The 21,687-nt window shown below is 38.8% G+C and overlaps 1 protein-coding gene across 3 annotated transcripts in view; it reads left to right on the top strand.

The window, feature by feature from the left end:
• Window positions 1-21,687, top strand: part of LOC108713258 (transcription elongation regulator 1) — a 48,719-nt gene that overhangs the window by 22,164 nt on the left and 4,868 nt on the right. For all 3 annotated transcript variants that reach the window (XM_041588724.1, XM_041588726.1, XM_041588725.1), the window contains 11 exons: window positions 2,165-2,280; window positions 4,354-4,442; window positions 4,820-4,980; window positions 5,321-5,387; window positions 5,768-5,894; window positions 10,650-10,739; window positions 11,065-11,183; window positions 12,823-12,973; window positions 17,119-17,283; window positions 21,021-21,203; window positions 21,302-21,481. In XM_041588724.1, the coding sequence (XP_041444658.1) occupies window positions 2,165-2,280; window positions 4,354-4,442; window positions 4,820-4,980; window positions 5,321-5,387; window positions 5,768-5,894; window positions 10,650-10,739; window positions 11,065-11,183; window positions 12,823-12,973; window positions 17,119-17,283; window positions 21,021-21,203; window positions 21,302-21,481 (1,448 nt within the window). The remainder of the gene's footprint in view (window positions 1-2,164; window positions 2,281-4,353; window positions 4,443-4,819; window positions 4,981-5,320; window positions 5,388-5,767; window positions 5,895-10,649; window positions 10,740-11,064; window positions 11,184-12,822; window positions 12,974-17,118; window positions 17,284-21,020; window positions 21,204-21,301; window positions 21,482-21,687) is intronic.

Here is a 21,687-nt window from a genome sequence, read left to right as displayed (position 1 = left end):
TTTTCATTAAAAACAATTCTGAAAACCCTAGAACCATTAAAAAAGACCAATGTATAAGTTGCTTAGAATAAATCCATCTATAACAGCAATCCCCAACCAGTGGCTAGTGAGCAACATGTTGCTTTCCAACCCCTTGGATGTTGCTCCCAATGGTCTTAAAGCAGGTGCTTGTTTTTGAATTCTTGGACTGAAGGCAAATTTTAGTTGTATAAAAAACAGATGTAGTGCCAAACAGAGTCTCCTGTAGGCTGACAGTCCACATAAGGGCTACCAATAACCAAACCCATATATTATACAACCAAGGGTTCCATTGCATATAGTATAGAAAAACAAAGGAGTGGTGTACAGGGTCAAGAAACACACAAGTAAATCAAAAACACAGAGGTTCCCGTGTGAACGAAGTTAAAACGTAACCTTTAATCATTTGTCGTTAAAAGTGTGTCCAGAGATTACCACAGTTAAAATAAGATCAGGAGAGAAAGCTAAAATGACTCAAGGTCAACAGCTCCTGGACGGAATATAGAGGATTGAATTAACAAATGACTTAACCTCATTCAGTAAATCACCTTTCTCTGTTAAACAGTGTTGGGTTGACAGTATTGTTGTGGGGAGAGCACATATTACAGGAGTAGGACCACAATATTCATGGGTGCAACTTCATGGGTCATTCTTTCCCTTTGTTTTTGATTTACTACCAATAACCAATCACAGCCTATATTTGGCACACCCAGGAACTTTTTGCATGCTTGTGTTGCTCTCTAACTTTTTTTTACATTTGAATGTGGTTTACGGGGACCCCTGATCTATAACATATAAAAATGTGTAAAGTTGAACGTCCCCCTTTAAGGAACCGTGATCTGTCAAAATTACTTTTGCAGTGTTGCTTGCAGATTCCTCTACTAAAGTTAAAAGACCTGTACTGGAAATGAGAAAATGTAATTTGAATTCAAATACCATTTATGTCTATCCTTTACATATAAAAATATTTTCATGGACACAAATACGGCATTGTATTCATTCTGCAGCATAATGCTATCAATGCTTGATTTCCTCTGTAATCTGTTGTACTTAATCAAAGTTTAGATCATGCATACGTATGGCTCTGATCAGAAAGCCTAATAAAATAAATATATCAACAATGCAGATTTATAAAAAGTGCTGATAAATTGAACATTTATATTCGTGTAAGATTATTTTTCTGGTAAAGCGAACAAAGTCGGTGCAAAATTTACTAATGCAGGTGTGGGACCTGTTATCCAGAATGCTTGGGACCTGGGGCTTTCCGTAATTTGGATCTTCATACCTTGTCTATTAGAAAATCATGTAAACATTAAATAAACCCAATAGGCAGGTTTTGCTTCCAATAAGGATTAATTATATATTGGTTTGGATGATATACAAGGTACTGTTTAATTATTACAGAGAAAAGGGAAATCATTAATTGGATAAAATGGAGTCGATGGCCTTTCTGTAATTCGGAGTTTATAATTGGTTTCCTGATAATGGATCCTATACCTGTTACTAGTATAATTTTTCCAGACAACCCTTTGTTACAGCAACTGCTGCTTTATTACACAGTGATATTGTGCTGTGTTAGTAAGCCTCGTTTATTAATAAAAAAAAAAACACAAGAAAATTGTTGCCGAAAGCCAGTTTGGGCACTGCCGAAAGTTAATAAAAACAGATTAAGGCAAAACAATTGTCAGGGGAAGGAGGATACTCACAGTTCACCCCAGTCCATAGGTGCAAATCCATAAGAAAACCAATATAGTTGTGAGTTCCTCCAAAATCAGTCAATATTGTAAAAACATACAAAAATGTATTAGGACATGATAAATAGCGGCCTATCATAGCGTTTCGTGTCTGTAGGGGCACTTACTCATAGGCTGCTCGTTTATTAATCCCATGGACACAAGCACTTGTACCTTTGGGATTATGTGCACCTTGTACTTCAGCAAGGTGCAAATCACAACACTGTGAGTGCAGGGCAGCCATGCGAGTGTAGTGAACAGTACAGGGAGTGCAAAGACGTGACTATTCTGCTAGGTGCAGGGTACTTTATAACTTTGCCCACACTGATAAACGTTTTGTGACTGAGTTAAATTTTTTGGATCGTTTATAGAAATTTTTGCTGAAAAAATAATGTACGTTCCTCATTCTGTAGAGTTTGAAAAGATAAAAGAACCAACAAAGCCAGAAACCGTTATTAAGGAAGAGCCTCAACCAATGGATACAGAAGACGAAATCCCAAAGGAAGAACCTCCCAAGGAGATAAAGGAGGTAAAAGCCTGCAACCTAATACCTTGGTATTGTCTTTTTTAAATTACTTTTTGTTGGGGATGGATATGTGTGTGTGAACCATATCGTTGTGCTTTGTCTTCAGTATTTTAGAGCAACTGTATAAATTACTAGACAGACCCATCCCTGTGGGCGGAATGGGACAAAAAGGTAACGGAGCATTTTAGAAATACTTTACTTCTGCCTAATTGGCGGCATGCCGCTTAGCTGCATCTCAATGGGTTCCGAGCACTAAAGAAGTGGCAGCTTTGTTTGCCCTTTAGATCCATCACACACCAATCCCCAATGCTCCAGACAAGAAGAAATAGGACTTGCACATGCAGGCTCACACAGGAAGGGAACTGGGATGTTGGCCTAGGGGGTCCGATTTGTAAATCTGGGCCTGTGCTCCATTACATGTGGATGGGGAGCATAGGGGACAAAATGGGTGTATATGTGCGTTTATTTATTTATGTATTTGTCAAATGAATGGCGTACGATTTCTATAGATGTATTGTTTTTCTTGCTTCTAAACACCTGGTTGACCTGATCTATAAACACACATAATGGTAATGGCGCACACACCAGCAGAGAAGCCACTGTTCTGGCATCTTATTGGCCAGTATGTGCACACATCAACAGGAATTTGCCAGTCACTGTCCCATGGGGTATATTTCAGCTGTACCCTTCAATATCTTTCCTTGTCAGGATACTCCATACCTCTGCACAAAGTCTGACTTATATTGTAATCCGTGTGTCTGAATGATCTGCAGGTAACCTGTGCTATGGTTATGACCATTTCATTTTTATTATGACCTGCATTCACTGGAAAATACCCACAAGGTTTTTTTTCTTGTAGTTATGCAGTCAAGGTTTATTTGTAATAACACACACACCCATCACAGTTACCTGTTTGTTCAAAAAGTATGAATAAATGCCATTTTCTATGCTGAAATCCAGCTGTTTAACAGTTCTTCTCTTTCTGCATTATTTGAAATCCTGGCAGGGAAGGAGGGACTAAACACTGATGTTACAAATTGTAACAACTTCTCCACAGCTTACAGACAGCATGCAGGAACTACATAACCCACAATGCATTGCGTTGAGACGTTCTGTTCCTTATTAAAATCACGTGTGCAGGGAATTGTGGGGTTTGGAGGATGCAGGCTGAGGACAGATGGCTGTTGATACAAAGTAACAGTAGTCAGCCAGCTCAGCAAAGTAGTCAGACAGATTAGCAGGAGAGTTTAGGGAACTGTTCCAAACCATTAAAATCATGAAAAGTCTGCATTTTTTTTATTTATATATTGCAAAGTTGCTTGAAATTATATTTACTAGGTCATGTCCTGCCTGTTTCATTCTTTTCTTTGACTTTTTGATTTGCCTATTCAGCAGTATCATTTATTTACATGGGAACCACACCTATATATTGTTTTGAAGAAAGATCGTGGTGGTGAAAATACCCCCCATCTACCTGTCCCTGCATTATTTAAAGAACTAATGGAGGAAATCCCTGCTTAAAGCATATGTAATAGTGAGAGGCAGTCCTGTGAAACATTAAGTGGTACAGGTGCTTTAGGCACAATTTCCATAGTTTTCAAAGGGAAACAATTGCAGATTGTAAGGGATTGTGTCTGATTACAGTGCTAGTTTAGTTAATACACCCAATTTGTCATAGCCACCATCATTGTAATTGCATTCAAAGTTTGAGTTAATGGATGTCTGAAGGAAATACTTTATATGAATGCTTGTGGAGCATTGGTTTGCTGTTGCTTTAAAATGTATAAAATGTTAAGTGCCAAAATGCGAAAAAATGAACTAACAATATTAATAAAAATGCTACATATGCTAATTATTTATAACATGGCAGCATGTTAATCTTTACAGAGAATACAGGATTAATATAGACATTTATTTATCAGAATTGTTTGAAACAACTGAACTCGGGTCTATCTTCTAAAACAAATGCATCCTGTACATTTGTAGGTAATAAAAGTATCTTTAGCTACCTGGTTGTGTGATTTTAGATGTTGTTATTTGTGTTTTTGTATGTACTGATCCGGCTTTGTATTTTAGGAGCCAAAAGAGGAGGAGATGACTGAGGAAGAAAAGGCAGCTCAAAAAGCCCGGCCAGTGGCTACTACCCCAATCCCTGGCACTCCATGGTACTTATGAACCCAAAGCCTGTTTTCTTGCCAATTTTTGCAGAAACTTTTGTGTTAGTCCTGGATTTTGCATCACTATACAGGCAAGGGCTTTATCTCTGATACCTTATTTGATTTTATTGGGTAAGGAAGTTGATATGCCATTACTTCTCCGTTGCCATTGCAGCTTGGGTAGCTCAAATTCTGAAACTAAAGGTTTGATCAACTTTTATGTTCCTTATTATGTCAGCATCCACTCTAAATTATGTTATGGAAACATGATTATGATATCTCAGTTAAAATAAAGGGTTATCTACCGTCTTTCCCATACCTTACTTGCTCAGCTTGCTAGACTCCCCAAAGTTCTCTCTTTAAGTATGTTTTTTTTCCTCTGTTAGGTGCGTTGTGTGGACTGGTGATGAACGGGTGTTTTTCTACAATCCCACTACTCGGCTTTCTATGTGGGACCGACCTGAAGACCTTATTGGAAGGGCTGATGTAGACAAAATCATTCAGGTGCCTCCCCATAAAAGAGGAATGGAAGATGGCAAGAAATATTGTGAGTTCTCTGTAATACTCAACAGATTTCTTTCAATCTTCTGTAGAACAGAGATGTCTGCACATATTGAGATGTTTTTGTGGGTTCTTATAAAGGTGGCTGGGTTCACTCATGTAAATATCAGTGACTTGTCTGTGCTTTGTTTTTTGGTTTGCTTCAGGGAAAATCATGCCTTTAGTTTCTCACGCCCTTGATTTATGTATGTAACTGTTAATAAATCTATTTCTTGCAGGCTGTCGGCAGCTATGAATAGTGGCTCAAGCGATTCTGAACAGCATTGATTTATTGAATAGGGAATGTGTTTTTATTAGCATTCATTTGAATTCACTTCTTCTATTAGACAAAGAAGATCAAGACTCTGCTGAGGATGCAAATGACGACGAGCCTATAAAAGCAAAGAAGAGAAAGTAAGAGAACATGTCTTAAAGTATGTTGTAAATTAACTCCAAGTTTGACATTAACTAGCAGCAATAATCTGAGTGCAGACCAATTCACACTGAAGTCGCTTTAAATAATATCAATCTGCCATTATTTTATCATACAATGTGATCCAAACAGTGGGTGTGCAAAGAAAATCCTACGGGTTTCGTGCCTCTGTACCAGGCACTTCCTCAGGGTCCACTTCCATCCTTTCCTGTTTATTCTCTGTATACGTTTTGTTTACAAATCTATTACATCTATTAAAATGTGAAATATTCCTTAAAATTTATTTTAGCAGTTTACTGCAAAGAGTAAAATAGAGTAAGAGTAAAAACATTTTTTAAACTTGTTTTTCACCCTCCAACAGGAAGGATGACCCAGAGGCTGATAAGGAGACTGCGATGGAGGCCGAAATAAAAGCTGCTCGTGAGAGGGCAATTGTTCCCCTGGATTCTCGAATGAAACAGTTTAGAGATATGTTGCTGGAGAGAGGGGTTAGAAAATCATCTTTTGAGATGTATATAAATCTTTTCTGATATTTTATTTTGCATATTGCATCATCACTAAAACGCTCACTACACGAACAGGTTTTTTGCTTCCAAGGTAATGGGCTGCGGGTTGGCTGATATAATGCAAAAACAGTATTTTACCAAGTTCTTCATATCTGGATCACCAGGTTAATTTTAGAAGAAAAGGCTTTTGTGCTTATAATCATATGTATGTGTGTATTTACGTTATACACCCCAGCAATCTGCTATATAGCTTTTCTAAAGAAAAGTAGAATCTAACCTTGCACAAAGTGACTGAAAAAATGTCTGCATTTAGTAAAAGAAAAGATTTAATTACATAGTTTGTACAAAGTATTCAAAAAAACTGATGGTATATGATATAAGCCACACACCTACCTTCAGCCCAAATGGTTTTACTTGAATCTTGGGACGAGCAACTTCTGTTTTTTATGTATTTTATGATTTCCTGGAATTGAAGCTGCTTTTTCACAGTCCCATACAGGCAAGCAGTGTTTTTTTTTTTAGGACAAAAAACTCCTAAAAACCTAGTTGCTGACTGCTATACTTTTTAAATATATTATATTAACTATATTTACAGAACTAAATATTAAGAGAAGAAATATACTTGACAAACAGTTAACTATTGAATCAACAAATTTTGCCATAAAAGACCAGTAACAGCAAGATATGTAAGTGTCTTAAGCTGGCCATAGATGCAAAGATTCGTACGATCGGACTTCCCCATCTCCCGACCTGCCACTAACCATTCAGATCAAAGTCTTACCATTCAGATCAAATAAAGTAGTTAAAGAACAGATCAGCCAATGTTCTGCCCCTGACAGCAATCGTACGATATCTATGTCCGACAATGCTGGTGACAGTCTCCCACTGAAAATCATATGATCGGCAATACACGCAGAGATATTATCGGCAGCCAACAGAAATTTTCTAACCTGTCCGATCGACCGATCTCCGTCAGACGAAAAATGTCGGGACTCAACACACACGGTCCGAAAATCGTACGAATCGAGGATTCTTTGTGTCTATGGCCAGCTTTGCCCTGCATTGTTATAGTAGTGTTCCAGAGTCAACAGATTTCTAGCTTTTATAAATATGCTGCTGTGTTAGCCATGGCGGCAACCATTCAAGTTGAATAGGGCAAAAAAAAGGTGTAGCAGATAACAGATAAGCGGACTAAAATACAATGGTGTTAGTTCTTACACAGGAAGAATAAGAAGGTTCATATGTCATCCATAGCTCAATTAAGGCTAAAAATAGGACATTTATTACAGAATTGTTTACATTTTAGGGCTCAACTGCTCTCACTGTGATGAGCAATATTTAATGATTTACATATTTTTAAAATACAGAATAATGTATCGTGTAATATTGGATCCATTCCCATGAAATATTTGACCAGTTGAAGACCTTTTGCAGTTGAAAGCACCATACAGTAATGTGAAAGTGTTGGGTAGAACAGTATCAGACAGGCAATGTTTGTATGTTCCCAAGTTTATTTTTTGACCTTCCAAAAAATCCGCACCAGAAATGAAACCTTTTTGTTTTTTTTACATCTATCAGAATATTGTCTTTGCATGCTATTTATAATTTTGCCATAAAAGTTTTTACAGATGCTTTTACATTACCCATCTGATCCCCCATTTTCCTCTCTGAGGGTGCTGCCATATTTGAGCTTCAGCAGTCTGTTAGCATAAGACATTAGACATGTTGAGAAGGGACAGTGAGGTTGGCGAAACAGTCAGGTTTAGTAACTTCAGGTAACAATTACTTACAGAAGCAGCCCTATCAGTGAAAAACAATCAACATGAGCTATAGGTAAATTTCAATGTACCGTATATACTCGAGTATAAGCCGTCCCGAGTATAAGCCGAGGTACCTAATTTTACCTCCAAAAACTGGGAAAGCTTATTGACTCGAGTATAAGCCGAGGGTGAGAAATGCAGCAGCTTCTGGTAAGTTTCAATTAAACAATTGAGGGTTTCTGCTCCCATTGGAGGTGCCGGCGACCATTCTTGGACGCCGGCGTATATTCTTGGAGACTATTCTTGGACACTTGCGACTATTCTTGGACGCCTGCGACTATTCTTGGACGCCGGCGACCGTTTTTGCGCTTGACCCGAGTATAAGCCAAGGTAGCGTTTTTCAGCATATTTTGTGGGCTGAAAAACTCTGCTTATACTCGAGTATATACGGTACATTAATATTTTGAATAATAATTTTTTAGTGTCCGTATCACTTTAAAGTGGACGTGTCACCCAGACACAGAAATCTGCATAATAAAAGTCCCTTTTAAATTAAACATGAAATCAAATTGCTATATTTTATCAAAGCATTCATAGCTGCTGTAAGCTCTTTTAAACATCTCCACTATCAATCAAATATTGTCTGCCCCTCCTCTATGCCTTAGGCATAGAAGCGGGGCAGACAATTACTTTCACTTTCCATTCAGCACTTCCTAGATGTCACTGCTCTCCCCACATTCGCCCGTTCTCTTCACCATTTAATTGTGTATCCAGGACATGGGGATGGACATCAGGCCCCACATTCTGGTGCACAAACAAGATTCTGAGATGATGCAAAGCTTGTCTTAATAACAGTGTCCACAAAATGGCTCCTGCCTACTTGCTATAATTGTGTTCCCAGACTGAAGGAAACAAGATTCAAATAATTTTTTGTAATTAAAGTTCATTTTGCTTGACTGATGTGATAAAATAGGATTTTGACCGGTCCCCTTTAAGTTAAACAAGGCTGTGCTGAACTTCAGCATTACTTAATGGAAAAGTATACCCAATCCACACCCCCCCCTTTTTAGTCCGTTTAATGAATAGAACTTGTGCAGATCATACTGCTGCCAAAATTTGAAATCAAACAAAAATGACATTCTGCTTTCTGTCCATATACGCCAGGTAAAACACAAAAAAAACCCCAGAACATCATTTAATTAAGAAACAATAATAAGCTGCTATTTATCAGTTTACTGGTAATTTCTTTTGATCTTGTACCAGCAGGGAGTATAATGCAACTTTGCTTTCAGTTTTGGTATTTGTCCTATTTAGTGCAAGAAATAATTAGGGATGCACCAAATCCACTATTTTGGATTCGGCCGAACCCCCGAATCCTTCCCCGTAAAATTTGGCCGAATACCGAACCGAATCCAAACCCTAATTTGCATATGCAAATTAGGATTCGGTTCGGCAAGGCATAAGGATTCGGCCGAATCACGAATCGAATCCTGGATTCGGTGCATCCCTAGAAATAATGTTTAAAAATGAGGTTGGGGAAATACTTCTCTTTAACACACTCATCCATGTTATATCCAATTTATAATCTCTTTGGTGAATACAACTGTCTGCCAGTTTTGTAGTGGGAGACTTCGGCAAATTCACTAACATGCAAAGCAATGACATGCAAATATAATAGTTGTAAGGAACTTTGCATTATTCATTGAACTGTTCATGGTTTTAAAGTTATTTGTAAATGTAGTTGCAATGAAAAGTGTATTTTGATTAGTCCTTTCTGTTTTCAGGTTGTCGGTTTTCTTTCAGGTCTATTAATTAGCTGGCTTCTGGATACCGTACATTGTTTCAGCAGTCAAAATCGGTCTAGAGAGTATAAAAGCAAGACAGCACTGCTTTCAGCAGTAATTATGTTTACATATAACTTTAAAGCCATTGTAAATGTTTAATTTATTTATGTTGAAAAGATTGCTTAGAATGAAATAATGCAGTTTATGAACACAGACATTTAGCAAACATCCTACTGTATGTATTCTCATGCTTCCCTGTTTACTGAATAGCAAGAACCATGAGAATGACTTGTTTGTAAAATGTGTTTTTTTATTTTTTTTTTTTATATACAGCAAATTAATCTCAAGAACAGTAGGATATATATTGGGGCAGATTTATCAAGGGTCGAATTGAAATTCTAATTTTCGATTTTTTTTTTTATAATCAAAATTGTCAAATTCGACTAAGGAGTTATCCAAATTCGATTATTTTTTTTTTTTTTTTTTTTTTTTAAAAATTAGATTTGCTAGATTTATCATACTCTGGCCCTTTAAGAATTCTATTTCTACTATTTGCCACCTAAAACCTGCTGAATTGTTGTTTAAGTCATCGGGAGGGGTCCAGAGATCAATTTGGAGATGTTTGCAACCTTTCCTGACATTCAAGGTTTTTTTCGGAGAAAAGACTCGAATCGAGTTTGATTGATTTCGATTCAAGTTTTCAGGTCGTTTCAATTCAGCCGAGTTGAAAAAAAATTCGATTTTATTAATACATTTAGATTGGTCGAATTTATGGGAGTTTGACCCTTGATAAATGTGCCTCTAAGTCGTTAGTCTAGGTATGTGTGCAATTGTAGGATTTAATGCAAGGTATATACTAGCAATACAGCCTGTGTCGGTGATGTCTTCAAATCAACTTATTGCACATTTATTTCAACTTCAAGGTCTCTGATGTGGCTTCTAAATGATTTATTAGTCGTATGCTGGATCTGTATAAATATGGGGAACTGTTCAGAGCCAATTCGTTTGAAAAAAATTCCCACCCTAACCTCCCACTGCTCGTCATTTACTAATGAGGAAAACTTGAGCATGGGTTTCTGTTTAAAACATTTTTTTCAACAGATTAGGGTTCGAATTCTTATGATTGTGTTCTGTGGTTTATTGCTGTTGAATAAATTCAAATTAAGCGGATTTTTCTATTTTTTGTCTAATAGGTTTCAGCATTTTCAACATGGGAGAAAGAGCTCCACAAGATTGTGTTTGACCCTCGTTATTTGTTATTAAATCCTAAAGAAAGGAAACAGGTAATGTTTTTCTTTCTGCACTGAATTCATCAGGAAATTAATAGTAACAATCTATATGTATGAATAGCCCACTGTATGTGTATTTACTATATATATATTCACGAGGAAACTTCGAGCAACTTCGGAAAACGAAGCACTGTATGTGTCATAACGCAGGTGACTCATTACAGCCGGCGCAGCAGAAGAGGAAGCGGTTTGGGGAGATTAGTCGCCTCAAAGAATAGCCGATTAGTCACCTCAAAGAATAGCCGATTAGTCACCAGTCGCTTAATCTCCCTGAATCGCCTGGTGTGGACTAAGGCTAAAGCAATTGATCTCTCTGTAGGTGTTTGATCAGTATGTGAAAACAAGGGCAGAAGAGGAACGCAAAGAGAAGAAAAACAAGAGTATGCAAGCTAAGGACGACTTTAAGAAAATGATGGAGGATGCCAAGATAAACCCAAGGTTAGTCATTTTTTGGTCACACATGTTTCAAGAAATGAGATGTTCTAAAACTGTACACTGACTTTGTAGATTCGTTGCACGGTTTCAGTTCTTCAATTTTTTTACAAGATCAGATTGCATGTGTTTATCATTTAGATATTCTCTAGAAGACACGCCCCCAGGCCAGAGATTGGTTGACATAGACCAAAATTAGATTAGTAAACTATGGTCACTATGGGCATCCCATTTTAATATAGTAAGTATGTAGTAGAGGAACTCTTATAGGTGCAGAAGTGAACGCTGACATATATTCGGGGGGCTGGTCATCAAGTGCATGTTCTAAGGGCAGAGACACACAGTCAGATTCAAGGAGATTAGTCGCCTGGCGACAAATCTCCTCTTCTTCTCCCCAAACTGCCTTCCCGCTGGATAGAATGTAAATCGCCGATGGATGGCACTCGGAGTGCTTCGTTTTCCGGATTAGGCCAAAGTTTCCTCATGAGGCAACTTTGGAAAACGAAGCACTCCGAGTGCCATCCCGCCAACGATTTATATTCTAGCAGGCGGGAAGTCAATTCGGGGAGATTAGTCGCCCCGAAGAAGAGGAGATCTCCCCGAATCTGACAGTGTGTCTCTGCCCTAAGTCTTCAGCATAATTTATTGGACTGTTGTGCATGGAATCTTATTTATCTCCATATTGTTTATATAAGTGAGAGCAGTCTTGTAAAAGCAGTGTCTTTTGACTAAATTATCTTTATATAAGGTATAATGTTTGCTTTACATAGCAATAATGCTTAAACTTGTCATTTGAACATAACATGGTTCCACTGAACTACTCTACTTACTTTGCCTTAAAAAAAGCAACATGTGGCATTTTTCATAAGAAAAATAGTATGGTATTTAGTAAGTCATATTTGAGGGAATTGTATTGACTTTATATTCTCATTAAAGGGATTCTGTCATGATTTTTATGATGTTTTTTTAGTTGTAATATTGGTGTGTAGGCAGTCATTTTGCCTGGTTATGTGCTTTCAGAAAGAGCCAGCACTTTAGGATGGAACTGCTTTCAGGTTGTTGTTTCTCCTGCTCAATGTAATTGAATGTGTCTCAGTGGGACCTGGATTTTACAATTGAGTGCTGTTCTTAGATCTACCATCTCCCTTGTGTTAGGGACCTGCTAGCTGGTTACCTTCCCATTGTTCTGTTGTTTGGCTGCTGATGGGGGGGAGGGGTGATATCACTCCAACTTGCAGTAAAGAGTGACTGAAGTTTATCAGAGCACGAGTCATATGACTGGGGGCAGCTGGGAAACTGACACTATGTCTAGCCCCATGTCAGATTTCAAAATTAAATATAAAAAAAAACAGTTTGCTCTTTTGAGAAACGGATTTCAGTGCAGAATTCTGCTGGAGCAGCACTATTAACTGATGCGTTTTGAAAAAAACATGTTTTCTCATGACAGTATCTCTTTAAGCATGATGTAGACCTCATTTTGTATTTATTGGGGCAAATTATAAAAAAAACTAAAGTCCCAACTAAAAATATAGAAAAAAACCAATAGAATGTTTTATAACATACTAAAGGTTAACTCAAAGGTGAACTGTGCCATTTAATTTTAACTGCTTTGGAGCTAACATCAGCTTGTATGCCTTTGTTTCAGAGCTACCTTTAGTGAATTTGGAGGCAAACATGCCAAAGATGCACGGTTCAAAGCCATTGAAAAAATGAAAGACCGCGAAACCTTATTTAATGAGTACATGGTGGCAGCAAGGAAGAAGGAAAAAGAAGATTCCAAGAACAAAGGAGAGAAGGTACAGTATATACAAGTGAACTTAACGCAAAATAGTGCCAGACCAGTAATCTCCCTCTCTTCTGAAAAACAAGGTATAATCCATTCTGTACCTGTTTTCTAACAGCAGCATCATACTAGCATTCCCTACACTGTACAGGTAAGGGATCCATTATCCGGAAACCCATTATCCAGAAAGCTTCGAATTATGGAAAAACCATCTCCCATAGGGGCAAATTTACTTACCTCTGAAATTGCGCCAGCGATGGCTTCGCTGACATCGCAACACTTCGCCAGGCGTAGATTCGCCAGGACAACGCTAATTCACGAAAATCCGAAGTTGCGTCCAGGGTTCCGAATGCTTGCGAAGTTGTGCTAGCTATAATACGATAAGCAGTTTGAAGTTACGCTACCAATGACTAATTAGCATATGGTGGGAAGTTAAAGTACAATGGACGTTTATGTTGCAGTAACTAAATTACACTACACAAGCCCAGGGAACCTTAATAAAAGAAAATAGAGTTGTTATAATACCCTACACATGTGCCCACTGTATAGTTTAGGTGCCATATGTTAGGAAATGTAGGGGAGGGGAAGGAGGTAACCCAAAACAAATTTACTTTTACAGCCTATCACCCTGTAAAAAGTAAAAGGCGCCAGCGTTTTTTGGGACTTTTTCAACTTTTTTGTTGAGGAACTCCTATCTACTCTATTGCACTTCACCTGGTCTGAGCTGGCGAAGGCAAATCTGGCGCAAGAGGTAACGTTCAGTAAAATTCGCCTCTTAGTGAATTTGCGTAGTTACGTCCATTTGCCAGAGCAAAAATTCGCCTGGCGTTGGAGTGCGAAATAGCGCTAGAGTCTATCTTCTTCGCTAGCGAAATACGCCAGTGCCTGGCAAAGTCCCGAAATGACGTCACGCTAGCGAATTTTCGCCAGCGTTAGTCACTTTGCCCTTTAGTAAATGGATCGGATGCTCCTTATGTATCATTTTAAAAAGGTCTATGAGGAATTCTCTGTTAACTAATCATTTTTACTGGCACGAAGGAAGACCAGATAAGTGATGCTTTATGATCTTTTTTCCATACATTGCTTTGCAAAAAAGTGTGTGTGTACAAACCGCACTCCAAGGGCTTTTATCCGTGAAAAAAATCAAAGAAACTTTATTTCAACGTTTCGGCTCCTCTACTCGGGCCGTCTTCAGGAAAGTGCAAACTCCATAACAGTGATACATTTTTAAAGGTGAAAATTCGCGCCAAACAGGTAAGTGTGACATCATCAGTGGGTGTCAATATCCTTCATCAACCAGTTAAAATCCTTCTCCTTCATTTTACCATAGTGTGTGTTTAGCTAATTCACCAACAGTGATCAATAAACATGTGTAATCTTTGCTTGTGCCTCATATTATCCAAATGAATGTGCCCTTAGTGCAATATTAAAAGCCGTTGTACTCAACAGCGTTGTCACCCTGATCGTGTCCAGGGTGAAAGTTAAAATCACTTACCCCAAGGGATCTGAGGATAAGGCTGTTGTTGCCCTTGTCGTCCTTATATGCAGGTAGCACAACACGGTATCGCTTGCTGGTCTCCCCTTAATAACTGCTGATCCCCTTCTCACTGATCACCGGAAGTCTCCAGCGTAAGCTCCGCCCCCTGTTACCATGGCCATGGAAGCTAAACAGCATTAAAGGGATTACACTGTTGAAGATGCAAATACTTTACTCTACAATATAACATTTAATTCCTGAACCAGCAAGTGTATTTTTTTTAGTTGTAATATTGTTGTGTAGGAGCCATCTCAGGTCATTTTTGCCTGGTCATGTGCTTTCAGAAAGAGCCAGCACTTTAGGATGGAACTGCTTTCTGGCAGGCTGTTGTTTCTCCTACTCGATGTAACTGAATGTGTCCCAGTGGGACCTGGATTTTTACTATTGAGTGCTGTTCTTAGATACCTTTAAATTGTTCTGCTGTTAGGCTGCTGGGGGGTGGTGATCACTCCAACTTGCAGTAAAGAGTGACTGAAGTTTATCAGAGCACAAGTCACATGACTGGGGGCAGTTGGGAAACTGACCATATGTCTAGCCCCATGTCAGATTTCAATATTATATCTAAAAAAAAAAATCTGTTTGCTATTATGAAAAACAGATTTCAGTCCAGAATTTTGCTGGAGCAGCACTATTAACTGATATGTTTTGAAAAAATCTTAAACGAATATAATAAGACTCAATTGCTAAGGTTCACATAACCTCAGTAATGTCGTGCCAACCACCACTTTGTATTAATCATAAAAGAATCTCCTCTCATGTCAGGTTGTTCGGTTGATGTCAATGTCCCTCGCGTGTCCTTATGTAGCAATTTAGTTACAAACTGATAGCAAAAGTGTAAAAGGCTCTTTGAGTTGACTGCTGAATATTACTGCAACAGGTGTTCCATCTTTTTTTGGCAAGGGCTGTACTTTTTATGTGACATTTCGTCCTGTGTAATGACTTTGTATATGTTATAATCTCCTAACCAGAACCAATAGCAAGTTTTGGCATAGTCGCTAAAGGGGCATATTTTGATATATCAACGATAGAATGAAGACTGCTATTATAAATTAAATTCTCCGTGAGAATTGCAAATTAAAGGACATGATCTTTTTATAAGGACTCGTAAACTGATAAAAGTGATTGTTTGAATAAGGGGGTTTGGTTATTCAGTGCTCCAGACTATCTTTAAAAAAAAATGTGGAAACTAGAGCCTTTAGCCAGGCAGAACTTTTTATCGCAAAATAAAGAAAACAAGAGGCCTGATTAGAAGGATAATACTTATTCTTCAGCTAAGGTATAAATTCTAACTGGGGTGCCATGGACTTATGTTTTGTTTTTTTTTCACAGATTGTTTTTTTTTTATAGTGTGCAACATTATGCCTTAAAGGTAGGGATGCACCGAATCCAGGATTCAGCCTTTTTCAGCAGGATTTGGCCGAATCCTTCTGCCCAGCTGAACTGAACACGAATTTGCATATGCAAATTAGGGGCGGGGAGGGAGAACACGTGACCTTTTGTCACAAAACAAGGAAGTTATATTTTTTTCCCTTCACACCCCTAATTAACATATGCAAATTCGGATTCATTTAGATATTCAGCCGAATCTTTCGTGATGGATTTCAGCCGAATCCTAAATAGTGAATTCTGTGCATCCCTACTTAAAGGAGAAGAAAAGGCTAAAATTAAGTAAGCTTTATCAGAAAGGTCTATATAAATATACCAATAAACCCTCAAAGTAATACTGCTCTGAGTCCTCTGTCAAAATAAACACCACATGTCTTTCCTTCTATTATGTTCACATGGGCTTCTGTATCAGACTTCCTGTTTTCAGCTTAAACCTCCAGTACTAGGGCTTGAGCATGCCCAGTTAGTACCTCTCCTCCTCCCCTCCCTGCTGTAATTTGAGCCCAGAGCTATGACTGAACAGGGAGAGACTCTGGCAGGAAGTTACATCACACATTCTAATATGGCGGCTGCTATTGTAAGCAAACAGAGAACTTCTAGAGCTGTTTATTCAGGTATGGTAAAGCATTCTACTGAATGAATATAGTGTTATAGCTTGCACTATTGTGGCTAATAAACTGCTTTGGTAACTTTTCTTCTCCTTTAATGCTGCATAACCATTTTAACATGAAATAAATTAACCAGTTTGATTTTATGGATTTATGCTTGTTTAGTCATGATGTACAGTGCTGTCTTGTTACGGAATCGAAACAAATACATTAAAAATGAATAGTTTGCTTGGGAAGGATAGGAATTACACTCTTCAGAGCTGTCTGGATAACCGGTGTCCAGACAACCGATCCATAGCTGTGTTTATGGAGAAAAAAGTTAATAGTCTATTTAATATAGTATAGGTTTGTGTTAATTTAAATTTCTTTGTAAACATTTAGTGACTCCTCTTGTTGTTTTGTTTGTGGGTATAGCAGTAGAGTGGAAGGACTGTCCCCTCCAAGATAGAATTTGTTTTAAACTGTAAATTAGTTCCACCTATGTAAGCAATGGATGGTGTCAAATGTGAATATCGCAGAAATCCATTTTCTTGCTTTGTTAGGAGAGCGTTACTTTTTTCATAGCGGTACAAGTATCCGCATGTTTATAATTGTTGTACCTTTTATGTTTATGTGTCTTAAATGTAGGTCAGATCAGACTTCTTCGACTTGTTGTCCAGCCTTCATTTAGAAGGACAGTCTCGATGGAGCAAAATCAAAGACAAGATCGAGAATGATCTCCGTTACAAAGCCGTGGAAAGCTCAGCTGCAAGAGAAGAGCTTTTTAAGCAGTATATTGAAAAGATTGTGAAGGTATGCTAGCTTCTTATTATTTAAATATGATCTATCCAATGAGTCATAATAGATCTTTTTTATCGTTTATTACAGCCAGAATGTATTTCATTTTATAGGAACATTAAAACAAAATAATTTTGTGTTATGGCTTTAACTGAAATACTGCAAGACTGCAAATAATTCACTCTACAATATAAAATTTAATTCCTCAACCAGCTAGTGTATTATTTTTATTTGTAATATTGGTGTGTAGTCAGCCATCTCAGGTCATTTGGCCTGGTCATGTGCTTTCAGAAAGAGCCAGCACTTTAGGATGAAAAAGCTTTCTGGCAGGCTGTTGTTTCACCTACTCAATGTAACTGAATGTGTAGCATTGGGACCTGGATTTTACTATTGAGTGTTGTTCTTAGTTCTAACAGGCAGCTTTTATCTTGTGTTAGGGAGCTGTTATCTGGTTACCTTCCCATTGTTCTTTTGTTAGGCTGCTGGGGGGAAAGGGAGGGGGGTGATATCATTCCAATTTGCAGTACAGCAGTAAAGAGTGACTGAAGTTTATCAGAGCACAAGTCACATGACTGGAGGCACCTGGGAAACTGACAATATGTCTAGTACCATGTCAGATTTCAAAATTGAATATAAAAAATCTATTTGGTCTTTTGAGAAAGGGATTTCAGTGCAGAATTCTGCTGGAGCAGCACTATTAACTGATGCGTTTTGAAAAAAACATGTTTTCCCATGACATTATCCTTTAAAAAGAGCATATCTTTGCAAAGGAACAAGATCTAAAGATAAACATATCCTAAGAGCATCTGGCTATTTTTGTTTTTTTAAAGATTAATTTTTATTGAATTTTACAACTTAAAGGAAAACTATACCCCCAAAATGAATACTTAAGCAACAGATAGTTTATATCAAATTGAATGACATATTAAAAAATCTTACCAAACTGGAATATATATTTACATAAATATTGCCCTTTTACATCTCTTGCCTTGAACCACCATTTCGTGACTCTATCTGTGCTGCCTCAGAGATCACCTGACCAGAAATACTACAACACTAACTGTAACAGGAAGAAGTGAGGAAGCAAAAGGCAGAACTCTCTGTTAATTGGCTCATGTGACCTTACATGTGGTTTGTATGCGTGCACAGTGAATCTTACGATCTCAGGGGGCGGCCCTTATTTTTTAAAATGGCAATTTTCTATTTATGATTACCCAATGGCACATACTACTAAAAAAGTATATTATTATGATAATGGTTCATTTACATGAAGCAGGGTTTTACACACAAGCTGTTTTACTCAGTATCTTTTAATAGAGACCTACATTGTTTGGGGGGGTATAGTTTTCCTTTAAAGAAGAGAGAGGGAAGAGAAGCTAGATAGAAAAGAAAAAGAGGGGGGAAGGGGGGAAAGTATGGCTGGAAATTGATGTTCATTGGTTAGTTGATGTGGCTGGTGACTCGAGCCAAGGTTTCCATATACTTTCAAATTTCTTTGGGCATCCTCGGGCTAAATACGTGAGTTTGTACAGTTCCAATTGCGAATTGATTAGTCCAATCCATCTACTCAATGTCGGAGGCATTGGGCCCATCCAGTGCAGGGCAACCACTTTTTTTGCGTAGAAGAGGAGCAGCTTCATCAGACATCTAGTATTTACTCTGGGTATCACGGAGTCCAGGAGACCCAGAAGACAGGTAGCAGGGCTAAGTATTTGGGGAAGTTCCAGTTCAGTAGCCATAAAGCTCACAATTGCCCTCCAATATCGGAGTATCACTGGACAATCCCACAATACACTATAAGCAGGGGATATCCAGCTATAGTGCACGCCAGAATTTGATATCTGCCTGCCCTGTCCGAACGCACCTCAATAAGGTCAAATGGGAACCCTTTCCTAACCAAGACCGTGGTGCCCCTAGCATATGTTGAGTATGTAGTGTGGTGAGTATATGCAACCCACGGTTTACGAAGACCTAAGACCCGTCTCCCAACTAAGTGGGTCTCCTGGAGCAGGAGAATATGAGGGGTGTAAGATTTTACATAGTTAAACACTAATGCCCGTTTCACCTTGTCATTTAGGCCCCTAACATTCCAAGACACTAACTTGACAATAGCCATTAGGCGTTGTGTGGAAGGGATGTTTGCTCACGCTATGACGAGTAAGTTTCTGGTTTCCGTAACACCCTGCGACTCTTCAGCCCACCATGTGCACACATATTTATCCAGCCAGGGAGAGGGAGGAAAGAAGGAAGAAAAGACAGAAATAAGGCAGAAAAGACATAGTTAAAACAACTTACATAAAAATTAAACCCCCGCCCAACTACCCCCTACCCTGCCCCACCCTCAGTCTGGCGGGCTTAGTACCCCAAACATAATATCAACTGGGGACTTTGGTTGCCCTCAACAAGCTAGATCCAAATCTTGTTGTGGTCGAGGAGCTTCCGTGGTGATAGGTCATGGGTTAACGGCATGTTGAAATAAGTGACCCTCAGAGCAAAAAGTTGTCTTGTAATCCCAAGGTAAAAGCGATGAGTTGCACCATGCGAGATGTCTTGTAAATAGTAAATCCCAAATCAGAGATTAGTGCCCGAAAAGATAACAGGCAGCGGCGTCCTGTTCCTAGGTATCCTGTTAAGAGCAGTGTGGTTGGCGCCTAAAGATTCTCTGTGCAGTGATTTAATTGTTCATATTGCCCAACTTAAACGGGGGTATTAGTAACTCCACGGAGATTCACATAGGTTGAAGACGTGCACAGACAGTACTATCATGTAATAGGGATTACAACCAAAAGTACGTGTACTCTTTCCCATGCGGTGCAATTAAACTGAAAGTATTGAGGATAGGTTATGTAACTGCCAAAGAGGCCCTCTAAAAATGATTATGGTCTGGGACTTCTCCCAGGTCTTGCTTCAATCCAGCTCAGGGCCTCTTCAGGTGTGCTGAAGAAGTGGGTTTTGTTTGCGTCCACGACTTTGAGTTTAGCCGGGTACAACATGGCGTAAACCAACTTCAAGTCGCGCAGCTGCCTTTTAACGCCAGTGAAGGTGCTGCGCTGCTTTTGCAGAAAAGTTGAATAGTCGGGGTACAGTGATATGTTGGCCCCTTCATACACCAGCTGGCCTCTTGCCCTTGCTTCCGAGAGAGCCGCATCCCTGTCACGAAAGTGAAGTAACCTGATCAAAAAGGAGCGCGGTGGAGCCCCCGGAGGTCTAGGGCGACCTGGCACTCGATGTGCTCGCTCCACTGTGTAATGTGTGGTAAAGGGTGCATTAGGCAGAAGTTGTTTAAGCCATCTTTCAGCGAAATCAGTGGGTGAATTTCCTTCCGCTCCCTCCGGGAGCCCCACCACACGTACATTGTTGCAGCGCTGACGATTTTCATAGTCGTCTAAGAGGGAAGCCTGTTGCTTTAGTTGTTGCTGTAGTTCGGTAATTTGCGCTGGAATTGGTGCACACGTCTTCCACGGCACTAACCCTGGCTTCTACAGCTGTTGTGCGCTCTCTAACTGGCTGCAAATCCACCTTGATCAGAGAAAGGTCAGCATCTGGCTATTTTAATATCAAATCTAATTTCACCTGTCTGTGTGCAGGTTTATTGAGACACACAGGTCATTCTGTAACATTTTATTTTGACCGTTATACCTGAAAAATCTGTGCCCTGGTGGTTTTTATTTGTCCTTGAATTCCAGTTTAGATGTTTGTTCTTTTTCATACAGTAAATATAGTATCTTCTATTTCATTTAAAAAAAAAACAGAATTTAGATGCAGAAAAGGAGAAGGAACTGGAAAGGCAATCTCGCATTGAGGCAAGCTTACGTGAAAGAGAGCGGGAGGTGCAGAAAGCTCGCTCTGAGCAAACCAAGGAGATTGACAGAGAACGAGAACAGCACAAGCGAGAAGAAGCAATTCAGAACTTTAAAGCTCTTCTGTCTGATATGGTAATGGCTTTTTAGTGGTCTGTTCACTCTGCTCTCTTTAATATCAATGTGCTCAATTTTTTGGTATGAGACCTCATTATTTTTATTTATTTTTTTAGGTACGGACATCGGATGTCTCATGGTCTGACACAAGAAAAACATTGAGGAAGGACCACAGATGGGAATCCGGTTCTGTACTGGAAAGGGAAGAGAAGGAAAAACTTTTTAGTGAACACATTGAGGCTCTTACTAAAAAGAAACGTGAACTATTTAGACAACTGTTGGATGAAACATCTGCTGTAAGTCATACTGATGCAATTTGTGGAGTGTTTTCCTATAGCAAGGAAATAGCACTTGCTTATCTGTGGCTGTTGCACAACCACAGCTATTTATTTTTTTTGTTCTTCGCGTCAAGCTACGGTCATAGGATTGCAGGGTGTTATGGTTCTGCTGCAGTAGTTGTAGTAGCAGATCCTTCCATTCTCTGGATGGGGAAACTACATTC

Source organism: Xenopus laevis, chromosome 3S (genome assembly GCF_017654675.1).
Source record: "Xenopus laevis strain J_2021 chromosome 3S, Xenopus_laevis_v10.1, whole genome shotgun sequence".
NCBI lineage: Eukaryota > Metazoa > Chordata > Amphibia > Anura > Pipidae > Xenopus > Xenopus laevis.
The sequence above is the reverse complement of the archived record's forward strand: the minus strand, read 5'-3'. Positions and strand labels throughout refer to the sequence as shown.